Here is a 14,947-nt window from a genome sequence, read left to right as displayed (position 1 = left end):
TATTCGCCATGATTATATAATATTTCGCCGCATACCGTTTTGCACACCATTTCTCGGTTGACCATAACGCGGAATATAGAGTTTCGCGGAATACCATTTCGCGAAAAAACCTTACGCGGGATGTACCATTTCACGGAAAATGTTTTCGTGGAAAGTACCATTTCGCGGGGGTTATTCTCTCCTTACTCGCTGTCGCACGTTCGGACCCAACTGAACGAAAGTAACAGTAATTTACCTCCTGAAGAGGGGAGAGGTCTCAATGCACCATAGAAAAAGTGTTTGCCTCCCAAATCACCCACATGCCAAGTTTAGTTTCATTTGCTTGATTAGTTCTAAAGTTATGAGGAAATTTGTATTTCATTTTTATGGGAGCCCCCCTCCTAAAATTCGTCCTAATTCATCATAGAAAAAATTCTTGCCTCCAAAAACACCCACAAGCAAAATATGGTTCCAATTGATTGATTAGTTCTCGAATTATGACGAAATATGTGTTTCATTTGTATGGAAGCCCCCCCCCCCCTCCCCCCCTATTAAAGGGGAGAGGGGTCATGATTCTCCTCCTAAAGAGGGAAGGGGTCTTAATTCACCATAGAAAAAAAATTTGCCTGAAAAAACACCCACATGCTAAATATGGTTCTATTTGCTTGATTAGTTCTGGAGTTATGAGGAAATTTATATTTCATTTGTATGGGAGCCCCCCTCCTAAAAAGGTGAGGGGTCCTAATCCATCATAGAAAAATTCTTGTCTCCGAAAACTCCCACATACCAAATTTTGTTCCATTTGTTTGATTAGTTCTCGAATTATGCAGAATTTTGTGTTTCATTTGTATGGGAGCCCCCCTCTAAGTAGGGCGAGGGGTCTCTAACCATCGTAAGAACCTTCCATGACCCCAAAAACCTCTACATGCAAATTTTCACGCCGATTGGTTCAGTAGTTTTCGATTCTATAAGGAACATCCCGACAGACAGACAGACAGACAGAAACCCATTTTTATATATAAGAAGATATTGTGTCCAAAAATTATGAATTGTCGACAGTTAGGCCATTGCAAATCATTTTAAAAGTTTTTGTCATCTCCCCCTTGGAAATTGGCTTGAACAATCAGGGGGCAAAAAAATAATTAGTAGGATATGAGTTAAATTTTTTTATGAAATCAATTGTCTGTGGGCTCTACAGCCCGAAAAACTGGAAAGATGAGTGTACGAGTTGAGTTAACGCTTCTAGCATGAAATAGAAATGGATATTCAAACATCGGAATTTCCGAAAATCGGCCAAAAAATTTTTCTTTCGTTTTTGTTTTTATTTCGTAGACTTTTGCATGGAAATTAACAACGCATATATTAAAAGCAAGAATAGAAATGGTTTTCACGTTTAAACTTAAAATAAAAATGTCATTTTTTTTGCTCGATTAAAAAATTCTCTTTGTTTTTTTTTCAATCCCTTCTCCCCCTCCCTTCAGTGGCCCAACACTGGAGGGACAAAACCTTTTTAAATATTTGTAATGGCCTTATTTGCGCTTTATATTATAGTATATGCTCAAAACAAAAATGTTTTTGGGTAATTCAGATTTAGCGATTAGCGGTTAGCGGTTAGCGATTAGCGAAATTTTCGCTAATCTGAGTTTATCGATTAGCGTTTAGCAATTAGCGAGCTAACTTTTTCGGTTTGAGAATTAGCGGTTAGCGACGCTAAATTTTCAGCTAGCGGTCCTCACCACTTCCTTTATAAGGCAGTGGCAACTATAATGCCACCAACTAAGAATATTTCTGGCTTTAGTTTTCAGTAGGTCACATAATCAATCCTTTTGCATGCATTATGCGACCTTTTGAAAACTAATGCCATATTTGTTTTGCGTCTATAACTCTATAATAACATCAATATAATTAAAGAAGCAAAACAAATATTTTTCGTTGATGGCAATACAGTTGCAACTGCATTATAAAGAGTTAAACCGTTTCCAAACATGCATTGGATCTTCTAGATATGCAGATTTATCAGATTGCTTTGTATTTGTTTCATTTATTTAATGGTTTGGAGAGATTTTATTTATTTCGGACATGCGTTACGCGTACTTTATTTTGAACATTTCCACCAAAATCATGAAAGTGGTCAAAATACACGTAAGGTCGTTCCAAAATAAATAAATCACCCTAAATGATGTGAATGATTTTTTCACTGAGGCTTTGCTGTTAGGTACTCTCACATGGACCTTCAGGCGGCACGTGCCGCGCCCGCATATAGGCAACCCGTGTGCGTGTGGTTTCAGGCTATTCAGCCTCGAAAATATGCAACATGCCTGCATCTCTCCATTCATAAAAAAAGAAACTGGAAGAAGACGCACTTAATTGCCAATGTACAGGCACGTTGTCTGCCACCAGTAGTTCCAAGTTGATGTTAGTAAAGGGAAACTAACTTAAAACCTAAGATTTAATCGACTTCTTCACACTTGTGCTACCATGCTGCCATATGGCTTCAACTCGACACGCCACATACAAGAACGTATTAACCCTCAATAGATCAACCAGTACCGTGAGTGCAGTCCTTCATAGTTTCAAACATCGTTTTCGAAAATGTGCATGATTTTTGGAAGATTGTTTGTTAACAGACATAATGCCGGGTGCACGGAATAAATCTGCTATTTCGAGTTTAAATTTCACGATTTTTTTAAATATCGACAAACAACTCCTAGTCCTGGTAAGGTATTTATACGTAAATATTTGGGTAAAGTATACACGTAAGGTATTTGCGGAAATTAAAAATTTTATTAGAAAACTCAACTGCTCAAAATCAAGCTCGAGTTAAAAATTAGCAGTTGTATCTCTAAATCTACAAAAATATGCGAATTTATAAAAATTATTGTCAGCAAAACGTAAAAAACAACAATAAGACAAAGCCAGTAGCCAGATAACATATTTTTCTAGACACCTTGTACACAGTTTTGCCGTTTTTATCAATTTGATATGGAAACTGCTGAATCTCTGCAGTCTCAAATCAACAATATTGGAACGTACAGTTAAATTTCGTTCCAATTAACTAAGCTTATCGCCGATTTTAAGAAAAAACGTTCGTTAGCCAAGCCAAGCGATGACATGAACAACGCTTGAAGTGTTAGAAAATTGTGTCTACAGAAATATAGCTATTTTTACTAGAATGGCTGTTGAACGAACGGTCACTTCGATTAAAATTCGAAAAACACATTTTCAAACCATTCCTGCTCGATATGGAAAATGAATATGCGCGTCCACCGAAAACTCTCTCTCAGCCTACTTTGATACAACCAGCCGCTGACACACTGCTTCTATTTAACATGCACTTTGTTGTTGATCTAATCTGAAACAGGAAATTCGGATAAACGCTAGATACTTACAAGACATTCTTTTCGTCTGTCTTCCTTTTATTCTAATTTCCTCAAATGAATCCCCGCATCTGCATAGTTTTAGAATGGATTGTTTATTTTCAAACGGCCGCAAATCCTTAACGATAAGATTTCTGGTAACGTGCACGAGCACCTGGACCACCGAACTTCTTCGGTTCGCAGCGACGTGGATCGGCAACCAGCAGAGTTCGGTCGTACTGGGTGAGAATGTCCTTCAGTTCTTTACGTGAGGCTTCGTCGACGTACTTCTGGTAGAACGACACTAGGGCCTTGGAAATAGCCTGTCGGATAGCGTAGATCTGTGCGACATGACCACCGCCCGACACTCGGATGCGGATATCAACACCGGCAAATTTCTCCTTGCCCAACAGTAGCAGCGGCTCCTGCAGTTTGTACTGCAAAATTTTTGGTTCAATTTGATCCAGTGGGCGACCATTTACTCTGAGCAGACCACGTCCCCGTTTGCAGTATGCGACGGCAGTGGCTGTTTTCTGTAAATGAAAAAATGAAGATCAGTGTCAATTGTATGCCAAATAATCCTGTCAAGAGAACGAAACATAACCTAAAATTATTGGCGAATTTTGTTTTAATCTTTTACAAACAGATAGCTATACACAATCGTTACTCAGTTTGCAATACAGGCATTATTAAATGCAACATTACTAAAATTACTAATCTAATGTTGAACGGTGAACGACATTTAACTCCCAAAAAGCACTGTTATTCACAGAAATAATAAAGGAATAAAACAACCATATTTACCTTGCGTCCGAAGACTTGAACAGCATTTACGGGTTCCTTGCGTGCCTGAGAAACGAAAACATACAATTACTATCGGTTTAAAGCATTATAAACTGCAAAAATCCGCCGATTTTGGACAGAAACTCACTTTAGGCATGTTTAACTCCGTACACAACAAACTAGAAAGAAAGGAAGTAGAAACGAGGGCGCTGAACTGAAAGTGACAGCCAAATAACGGTGACAGCTGTCAAAATGGAAGGGCTGATTTCACGTACTTCCTGTTCGAGCTTCGTGGGCAGGAATGCCAGATTTTCAGTATTGTCATTGCCGGGAATATTCAATCAAAAATCAAAAATAGGGCGTATATGCAATGCATTTTTGTTTCTGTTTCTTTTAAATACAGAAAAGAACGATAAAATTTACTGTACTACCGTAAATGAGTGCAGCGTTTATAATTTAGCTTGCTGACGTTTACGCACACATCGACGCACGATTTGTTGATGCTGTTGTTAGATTTTACATTGATTTTACACGTTTGTTTTTGTTTTCCCTCAGTTATAACCCCGGTAAAAAACATACGTTTCGTGAAAAACGATAAGTTTTTACAGCCTTTTGCACTGGGCTTAGCAAGCTCTATAAAATTAGGTCATCAGGTCGGACTCATCAGGAATTTTATTGTGATTTACACTGAGACAAATTAAAAACTGATCAAGCGTTGTACACAATTCTGGATAGAATTAACAAAAGGGCGATGTCGCAAATATAAACAAAACGGGTGAGAGTTATGTTTTGATGGAGCAGCATATACACACTAATTTTTTTTTACCGAACTCTGAGCAGCCGAACGTTCGGTAAAATTCGATGGTGCCAATCGATGTTTACGGATCATTAGTAATGTTTGGCATCATAAAAAAATTTTACCGAACGTTCTGCTGCTCAGAGTTCGGTAAAATTTACGATAATTTTCCGAACTCGGTACTTTTTTTTAAGTGTGTAGAGCTTGCTAATAGCGAATTCATAAATTAACCTGGCTCAGGTCGATTAGCACTCAGTTTTAATCCAAGTGCTGTCAACGCGTTCATAAATTAACCGAGATTGCATTTCGGTTAAACTGACAGCATTCAGTTTGAAGCGCAGGTTAAAACTGTCTAGCATTACGGTTTACGGGTCGATCTGTCAAACTGCCCGTATCGTTCATAAATTTTGAGTTCGAGTTAGCACGAACCCAGGTTAATTTATGAGTTCGCTATAAGCCCAGTGCAAAAGGCTTCAAAAACTTATCGTTTTTCACTCAAACATATGTTTTTTACTGGGTAGAGTGACTATATACAGAGTGGCAACAAGTCATCCCAAATGTATGCAATGGTTTTGAAGTAGGACTACTTCTTTGATTTCTATATTGGGGTGCACTTCAGAAAAACGAAAAGGGAACATGTAACGAAAAGTGGTTATGGTTTACACGCTTATAACTCCCTCAATAGATTCTAGAGATATTGGTATCAATCGATTGGAACTTTTCAAAAAATCCATTTCTACATAGTTTATTACATGTTTCCCTAACAGACATGTAATAATTAAGAAAATATTAGACGAACATTCATTAATTCAATATTTTCATTTTTTTCCCTCCCCACGTCAATGCTTCCCAAGCACAGATGACAGAAATATATACGAGATGAGCTATGGTTTAAGCTTCCTTTGATTGTATTTAGTTTACGCCTTGTAATAGAATCCGTTCGAAAATTGTTAGGCTTTAGCTGTTGCTGCTTGCTGCTTCTCCGGAATAAGGCATCGAAGACATCCAAATTCACGGAGCGAGACGCCAACAAACCGAAGAAGCCATCGACTCGTCCGCCAGCGAACGATATGGTTTTCGCTGCTATCAATGCCCTGAATAATCAACGGATCTTCGCTGCAAGCCGTCTTCAAGTAAATCGCCGCCAGCCACAATTGTGACGTTTCAAGCTTGGTCACATTCGTGAAAATGGTTTTGAAATTAGGTAGCTGTCGAAAAGGTCGAAAAGCTGGTCCAAACAAAGAGAGCAGGCGCTTCCGATTCGTTCAAGGTTGATAAAACGGACGATAACAAATTAAATTTGCTAACTGCTGTAAAGGCGGCTCCGATTAAAGCTGTACTACTGGAGTAAATATGCGGCTGCCCCCGAACAAAAATCTACTAAGCCAATGGAATCCACAGCAAAGGCACCGAAAGCCGCCAAAAGAAGTCGTTCCAGCGGAGAAGGTGGCCCGAAAAAAGCTGCTGCCCAGATGTAAATTTCCTTGATTTGCATTACTAGTATCTGGTAGAAAACAATCAGTTCTTTTAAGAACTGCTGAGTAAGTAGACGAAGCAGTTAAATTGATTTTTCTCACATTTCCCTCAATTTAAAATGAACATGACAAATTGGAAGTTTATCAACTATGCGCGTACAAGCCGCCAGTCATGTTTAAACTGTATTACATGGCAAAATCTTCTGAAAAGCAAACTGCGCCATTTCGTAATTCGAGGCGAAGCGTTTAGTGAGAAAATCGAATTGCATCTTCATGTATATATTTGGCCCTAAAAAGGGCTAATTGTTGGATAGTTACAGAAACCTGACCAGATACATTTACTATGAGTATTTGTACTTTGGTGACTGTTTCGGTACGTTCCGAGACGGCGCGCGCATGGCAAACTCACCCGGCAGCCAGCCACACTCACTATAACTTGTTGGAGTAACAACGACCTTGCTCCTTATATTCATCTTATTTATGAAGCACCCTGTGCGAGAAGTACTAGCTGAGTGAAGTAGCAGCATATTGCGACGTGTTTCATCACGAATGTTAATATTAGTTATAAGTAAAAGTGATCTCGTGGAGATAACACCTTTTTTAATAAACTTGTTCGTTTTTATAAATTAGCCTTTTATTCCACTGCAACCTCTAGTCCAAGAGGTTATGGGCCCAGTTTTGCTTGAAAAGGCTTGAGTGTTTTATTTTTTTTAGACAATTAATCGCTATAGGCGTTTTTGACAAGCTATCGCCCGCTTAGAGGCGCTGCATAAAAAAAGTGATGAAAAGTAAAATCGCTGTCAAACTCCATACATTTTTGAAAAAAGCTGAAATAAAATGCAGTTTTTGATTAACCCTTTCAATTGTCAGCATTTTAGATAGCGAAATATTGGAAGAAATTAGTTAATTTACGTTAAGGCAAGTGAAAATATTCGAATTAATTAACTTTATGGCAGAAAAATATTAATGTTTGATTTTGTACCGCATGAAACAAAAGTACATAGAGTCAGCTGTAAAGTTTACATATCCTGGATAGAGAATCACCAATTATTTCCAGTCTTCAGTGTTTTCCAATGTGTTTTCAAATTTTTTTTCGTGATTAGCATAATCTGCACCAAGAACCAAACATATAACCTATCAGTTCGTAAACATAAATACACTTGCGAAGCTCTAATAATCTCCCGAAACAGAAACAATATATATTAAGTGAAAGGTAATACTTTTTCTTACCTTTATTATCCATTTTCATCATTCCCACTGTTGGTAATTCAATAAAATATTACATTTAAAGTCGAGTTCCATATAGGTACCAGCAAGCATTTTGGGAATTGCACTTTTTTTGTAGTTCCAATAGGGTAATTGATCTTGAATGGACCTATTTAGCGCTTTTTAACACCACCACTCGCACTCCTGCTCAGTTTACTCGTCATTTATAAATAATATGTGGTGATGTTACTATTTGTTGGAAAGTACCACCTTTTTTCTACATTATCAGTACTTTAAAAATGTATAATTGATGAAACTTTTATTAAATATATCGTTTTTAGCCAAAGCCTATTTTTGATCTTGAATGGACCCAACATGATCTTGAATTGGACCTATTTTTGATTTTGAAATGGACCTAAATTTGGATTGTCATAGTTTCTTCCATGTAAATGAACAAAATAATAACAAAGAACTTTTTTTTAATAGTACAACTATACTACTGTTATTTATTAATAGGACACAAGGTTGAACAGCTTTTACCTTTCTTATACTCTGTTAGAAAGGTATGAAAGTCGGTTGAAAAATTTGAAATCAGTCACAGTCGCCGAGGGTCTTGTTTTTATGTCAGCCCAACAATTGAACAATGTTTCAGTGACTTGATATGCGTTATGTATGTATCTGTGTGTGACATTTGTATATTGGAAATTTATTATTACCTGTTGTTCAGATATGGTTGAAACGATTTCTACGTCATAAAAAAATTATGTCGCCTATTAGTTTCAAAAATTTAAACCATTCATTAAAAATATGTAATATAACTTGTATTAAACGTAGTTTATTAAGTACAGTGGGGTTCGAGTTTTTATTGACTACATATTTCGAAAGGTCAGACTTTTACTGACGTAGGACTACGTCTTACTGCAAAGTATCTAAAGGTTTGCGACAGCCCCTGTCGAACATTTTGAATATAAAACCGTTGCAATCGTGAAAAATTCGTTAATTAGTGGTAATTATTCAATTTTTGACACATTAAAAAATCGGGGGGCTAAAAAAAATTTGTAGGCTATGAGTATAAAATCAATTGTCCGTATGCTCTACAGCCTGAAAAACTCGAAAAATGAGTGTACTTAACACTTCTAGCACGAAACAGAAATGGAAATTCGAATTCGTAGTTTCCGAAAATCGTCCAAAAAAATTCTCTCGTTTTTGTCTTCTTTTCGTACCTTTTTGCATGGAAAATAATAACGTATATATTAAAAGCAAGAACAGATTTGGCCCTTGCCCCTACGGCTCCTTGAAGATAGTCGTTCAAAAAAACCATGAATTGCGGTACCATGGATTGGCGCTGGGGGCTTATCCGAATTGAAAAATTCCAAAACGACATGAAAGAACATTTAATTATCTCGTGTTTGATCCATCCTTTTTTAGAATCCGAACACATAACAAAATGGCGACAATTAATACATAAAAGTATGGTTTTTAAGCGAAAAAATTGACTTGAATTAGAAATTGAAACATTTCTAAAAAATACAAAAATTACAATATCAAGAAAAGGATGGGTCAAACACTAGATAATTTTGTTGGCTTTCAAACAAAAAAAGAATCATAAGAATTGCTTGAGCCGTTCTTGAGATATTTATGGTACCGACTTTCAAAATCTGGTTTCGAGAAAAACGACGTTGAAGTTTTTACTTGTTGTTTAATCGCTCCAGACATGCGTGGTACAAATAGGTGTAACTTTGTCAATATTTGGAATTCATGCAAACGACTTCAAACACATATGGTCAAAATGTTAATCTTTCGAAATAATCAATCAAAAAATTTAGGTTTTAAAAAATTGAAAAGGTACTATGCCCCCTTAACAGAAGGCAGTTAGTATCCCTCTTATCTTTTGATCCATATTATCTTTTAATCAATGATGGTTAAAATTTTTGTACAATACCGATTTTGTACAAATAAAGTTTATATTATTTGAGGCATAAAATGACATATGTTAGCTAACTAATTAGGAAGACTTTTTAGTTTCAAAACTAGAGGCTACAATATACAAACACTATGAAGCAACTACGAAAAAGGATGAGTGATAGTGAGTTTTATCAATATAATTAAGTTTTTATTTAGGCCTCTAAATCAAGCCTACTTTCAATATCCCGTGCTTATAGATTAATTATAAACGGAGATACTATAGTGACAACAAGCAGTTTTATGGAATATACAACGGCGTGTTCGTTGGTGGTAGGCAATGATAGCTACCGGCAGTGATGTCTCGGAGCGCAGAACTAGGTCCATTCTAAAATCAATACTAGGTCCATTCAAGATCAAAAAAGGGGGTTAACATTTTTCAAGAATTTGAAGATTTTACTGGTTTTACTGAACTTTTAAATACCTAAATTGAAATTACACATATTTTAGCATGATTTTAAGAGTATTGTTTTATTTTAAACCAGAAGGGTTCCGGGTAGTAACAGTTTGAAAATACTCTATGGTGACTGCCAAAACGCTGAAAAACAGCTACTTTTAAATACGCGGCAATAAAGTAGTTTTGGCTATAATTTTAATTTAATTTTAGTATATTTACGTTCAGAAATGATTAAAGATAAACATAAAAGCTAAATACAGTACAAAGACTTGATAATTATATCCTAAAATTCTTATTTAAAAATAGGTCCATTCAAGATCAGAATTCGACTAGGTCCATTTCAAAATCATTTACCCTAATCACAACCAGGTAGCGAACGGTTGCTATTAGTTTTGCTCGAACTCGCCTATAGTGGATTTTGGTGGCGTAGTTTATCGTTTGTGTCGCATCGGAAGAAACGAGTGCTTGTGAAAAACAAGATGGCGGAGACAAAAGCCACAATTGAAAAGCTGAGTGACGGAAACTACGCAGTGTGGAAATTCAAAATGCGTTTGCTTCTAACAAGGGAAAAGCTGCTGAAAGTTGTCATGGATCCGAAGCCTGAGAATGCTGATGCAACCTGGGTCTCAAATGATGAGAAAGCTCAAGCGTTGATCGGATTGGCTTTGGAGGACACGCAGCTCATTCATGTTATGACGAAGCAGACGGCTAAGGAGATGTGGGACGCGCTGAAAGATTACCACGAGCGCGCATCTCTGTCCAGTATAATCCACGTAGTGAAACTGTTGATTACCATCCGGATGCCCGAAAATGGTAGCATGGCGGATCACTTGAAGGATATGGCTGCGTTGCGACTTCGATTAACAGCGTTAGGTGAGGAAGTGAAAGACAACTGGTTCGTGGCATTAACGTTGTGCAGCCTTCCAAAATCCTACGATGGGTTGATCGTAGCGCTGGAAAGTCGACCAGATGCAGACCTAACTGTAGACTTTGTGAAGGGTAAGCTGCTCGATGAGGGTCGACGTCGTGTCGAAAGTGAGTGTCATAGTGGTGAAAAGGCACTGGTAATGAATACGGTTAAACCGAACAGTCTAGGCAACCGTAGTGCGAAGAAAAATGTGGTGTGCCATTACTGCAAAAAGGAGGGGCATTTTCGGAGGGATTGCCGGAAATTTGCCCAGGATAAGCGTGAACAGAAGAAGCCTGACAATTAGAAGGCGAATGTTGCCGTTGATTCTAGTTCCGGTTTTGAAGTTTGCTTGGCTGCAAGCAGTGTTGAACGGTCTGATTTTTGGTACCTAGATTCAGGTGCAACTGCTCATATGGCGAGTGATGCGTCATTGTTGCATGGTGTCGTTGATACGTCCAAAGCGACTGTTGTTTGTTTGGCAGATGGGAAATCTATCCAATCGTCTGGAACCGGCTCGAGTAACATAGTCTCGTCCAACGGAACTGGTGCAAAAATAAACGTTAAACTCGATAATGTTTTGCACGTTCCGTCGCTTGCTGCTAACTTGCTGTCGGTGAGTAGAATCACTGATTTGGGATTTCAGGTCTTGTTTGAACAAAATAAATGTCACATCCTGAAAGGAGAAGAATCGTTAGTGGTTGGACAGCGAAAGGGAGGCTTATACCACTTGAATCACGTTTCGGAAAAAGCACTTCTGGCGAATCCAAGACATGATGGTATGTGCAAGCATTTATGGCATCGGCGATTTGGACATCGGGATCTGCAAGCAGTTGACAAAATAGTTCGTGATAATCTGGGATACGGGTTGAAAATAAATCCATGTGACGTCCGGTCGGTATGTGGTCCATGCAGTGAAGGAAAGATGAGTCGAGATTCCTTTCCGAAGGTGTCTGACAGCAAATCTGATTCCGTAGGAGATCTTGTGCATGCTGATTTGGGCGGTCCGATGGAAGAAGTAACACCAAGTGGTAATCGTTTCTACATAGTATTGGTAGACGATTTTAGTCGATACACGATGGTTTATTTGTTGAAACAAAAATCGGATGCGGAGGCTCGAATTCGTGAATATTGCGCTCTGGTGAAGAACCAGTTCGGGAACTTTCCTAAGAAATTTCGTTCTGACGGTGGTGGTGAGTTTTTGAGTAACTCTTTGCAAAAGTATTTCGCTGAAAGTGGTATAGTACACCAACAGACAGCACCGTATTCGCCACAGCAAAACGGCGTCGCTGAGCGGAAAAATCGCTATCTTGTGGAGATGCTGCGGTGTATGTTTTCGGAAGCAAGGTTGGAGAAGAAGTACTGGGGCGAGGCGATATGCACAGCAAATTATTTGCAGAATCGTTTGCCGTCGTCTACCGTTACAAACACACCGTTTGAGCTCTGGCATGGTAAAAAGCCATCGTATGGCCATCTGAGGATTTTTGGTTCCAAAGCGTACGTACATATACCCAAAGAGAAACGGCGGAAACTGGATTACAAAGCTGATAAGTTGGTGTTCGTTGGGTACGCTGATGGTCGAAAGGCATATCGTTTCTTGAACCCTGAAACGAATATGATAACGGTGAGCAGAGATGCAGTTTTCGATGAAATGTGTGATACCGAAGGAGTTTTTCCAAATCGGGATCTGGAGACAGGAGGAGTATTCCAAGTGCCGCTTGCATTGCCATCGGAAAATGAACGCCTGGTCGATTATGGGAGTGATTTGGATTCCGCTGATGCAGACGAAGAGCCTGATGGTGCAATCCAGGAACAGATTGGATCATCTTACGATAGTGCTTCTGAAGGAAACGATTCGTTTCGTGGCTTTCCTTTGGATGAAATAGCACGGCGGTCGAAACGGTCGACAAAAGGAGTAGCACCACGCAGATACATCGAGGAATCGTATGCTGCTGGTTCTTTGAGTGCTGATGATGTTGAACCGAAAACTTTTCAGCAAGCAGCAGCCTGTAAAGACAATAAAAATTGGAAAGCAGCAATGTTGGATGAGCTGGAATCGCACGCAGAAAATGAAACGTGGGAGCTCGTTAACTTACCGGTTGGCCGAAAGGCAGTTGGTTGTCGCTGGGTGTATAAATTGAAGAAAAACGCAGCGGGTGAGATTGTTAAATACAAGGCTCGTTTAGTGGCTCAAGGATACTCACAGAAATTTGGAGTGGATTTCGATGAAGTTTTCGCACCAGTAACTAACCAAACAACACTTCGGGTGTTATTAGCAACGGCAAGCAAAAAGAAAATGGCATTGAAACACTTTGACGTGAAAACGGCCTACTTGTACGGTGAGTTGAATGAAGAAATTTTCATGAAACAACCACCTGGGTACACAGTAAAGGGCAAAGAGAACATGGTATGTCGTTTGAAAAAGAGCATTTACGGACTCAAACAGTCCGCTCGATGTTGGAACCAACGCTTACATAGCGTTCTCATGGAGATGGGGTTTAAGGCAAGTGTTGCCGACTCGTGCTTATATACGAAAATTATTAATGGGCAGCGTGTATATTTTCTCGTATATGTGGATGATATAATGATTGGCTGTGAATCTGAAACTGTAATTGATACGGTATATAATGCACTGAAACAGTATTTCCAGATTACGAATCTTGGAGAGCCCAAATACTTTCTAGGGCTAGAAATTCGAAAGGAAAACGGCATATATAGCATTTCAGTGGAAGCATATATCGATCGCGTAGCGGAGAAGTTCGGTCTACGTGATGCAAAGCGAGCAAAGACGCCAATGGAAGTGGGTTTTACGAGTTCAGAGGATAAAAGCCCGAAGCTTGCCGATTCCACAGATTATCGTAGTCTCGTGGGAGCATTGCTGTACATTTCTGTGTGTGCCAGGCCAGATGTAGCAGCTAGTGTAGCAATATTAGGTCGGAAAGTAAGTTCGCCGACGGAAGCAGACTGGGTAGCGGCAAAGCGCGTTGTCCGCTATTTGAAAGCAACGAAAGTATCGAAACTGGTATATGGTGACATAGGAGGCAATCTAATTGGTTATTCCGATGCTGATTGGGCCGGTGATATTGGTACAAGAAGATCGACGACTGGTTTTGTTTTCTACTATGCTGGAGCTGCAGTATCGTGGGTTAGTCGAAGGCAAACTTCCGTCACACTGTCTTCGATGGAATCCGAGTACGTAGCACTAAGTGAAGCTGGTCAAGAGCTGATCTGGCTTCGTCGTTTGCTTGAGGACATGGGGGAGAAGATCAACGGTCCGGTAAAACTCATGGAGGACAATCAGAGTTGTATCCATTTCGTCACTTCGGAGCGGAAGAGTCGTCGCTCCAAGCACATTGAGGTGAAAGAGCATTTTGTGAAGCAACTACACGAGGATGGAACCATGGAACTACAATATTGTCCTACCGACGACATGGTAGCTGATATATTGACCAAACCGTTAGGTTCAGTGAAGACTGATAGATTCGCACGGATGCTTGGATTGTCATAGTACAGTAGCGATGTTCGTTGAGGAGGAGTGTTGGAGTAACAACGACCTTGCTCCTTATATTCATCTTATTTATGAAGCACCCTGTGCGAGAAGTACTAGCTGAGTGAAGTAGCAACATATTGCGACGTGTTTCATCACGAATGTTAATATTAGTTATAAGTAAAAGTGATCTCGTGGAGATAACACCTTTTTTAATAAACTTGTTCGTTTTTATAAATTAGCCTTTTATTCCACTGCAACCTCTAGTCCAAGATAACTTGATATTATGCTTGACTGAGCCGTAGCAAAAACATCCCATCAAGAAGACTGGCAACTCTGCTAAAAGTCGAGCGACAGTAACAGCAATCACGGTTGCCAGTATGCCAGATAAATCTGGATTTTGCCAGATTTTTGATTGCGCGCCAGACAAACAGACAAAGCTCAAAATCTTCCAGATATTTGGCAATGTGCCAGATTTTTGCCAGATTTCCGATCCTCCGTCTTGCAAAAAGGTCATCACTTCTAATTTTGGACGAAATTTTGCATCTACGGTGAGCAAAACGAGCAAGATTTTTTCAGGAAAATGCCTCCCCATCGGA

General features: G+C 39.1%; 2 protein-coding genes across 3 annotated transcripts; both read right to left on the bottom strand.

Annotated features, from left to right (window-relative positions):
- Positions 1-3,382: 3,382 nt before the first annotated feature.
- Positions 3,383-4,342, bottom strand: LOC128734966 (40S ribosomal protein S16). Its single transcript, XM_053829387.1, has 3 exons — positions 4,267-4,342; positions 4,140-4,184; positions 3,383-3,868 (listed from the first exon to the last, which is right to left on the bottom strand). The coding sequence occupies exons 1-3, from the start codon at positions 4,273-4,275 to the stop codon at positions 3,476-3,478; spliced, it is 447 nt and encodes a 148-aa protein (XP_053685362.1). The 5' UTR covers positions 4,276-4,342; the 3' UTR covers positions 3,383-3,475.
- Positions 4,343-10,249: 5,907 nt separating this feature from the next.
- LOC128737070 (uncharacterized) lies at positions 10,250-13,207 on the bottom strand. 2 transcript variants are annotated; one of them, XM_053831623.1, is made up of 5 exons: positions 13,066-13,207; positions 12,958-12,985; positions 12,524-12,868; positions 11,589-12,465; positions 10,250-11,537 (listed from the first exon to the last, which is right to left on the bottom strand). In XM_053831623.1, the coding sequence occupies exons 3-4, from the start codon at positions 12,685-12,687 to the stop codon at positions 11,655-11,657; spliced, it is 975 nt and encodes a 324-aa protein (XP_053687598.1). In that variant the 5' UTR covers positions 12,688-12,868; positions 12,958-12,985; positions 13,066-13,207; the 3' UTR covers positions 10,250-11,537; positions 11,589-11,654. The 2 variants fall into 2 exon arrangements, with proteins under 2 accessions (XP_053687598.1, XP_053687597.1); XM_053831622.1 differs by having other exon boundaries at positions 11,592-12,465.
- Positions 13,208-14,947: the final 1,740 nt, after the last annotated feature.

Source organism: Sabethes cyaneus, chromosome 2 (genome assembly GCF_943734655.1).
Source record: "Sabethes cyaneus chromosome 2, idSabCyanKW18_F2, whole genome shotgun sequence".
Classification (NCBI taxonomy): domain Eukaryota; kingdom Metazoa; phylum Arthropoda; class Insecta; order Diptera; family Culicidae; genus Sabethes; species Sabethes cyaneus.
This window is presented reverse-complemented; position numbering and strand designations above follow the sequence as displayed.

Bases quoted from the DNA above. Each gene is read 5' to 3' on its own strand.
- LOC128737070 (XM_053831623.1), bottom strand. From the start codon at position 12,687: ATGATCCAATCTGTTCCTGGATTGCACCATCAGGCTCTTCGTCTGCAT. The intron at 12,466-12,523 runs GTATCACACATT...TATTCGTTTCAG, and splicing joins GATTTGGAAAAACTCCTTCG to GGTTCAAGAAACGATATGCC.
- LOC128734966 (XM_053829387.1), bottom strand. The intron at 3,869-4,139 runs GTAAATATGGTT...TTTCATTTACAG, and splicing joins TTCAAGTCTTCGGACGCAAG to AAAACAGCCACTGCCGTCGC.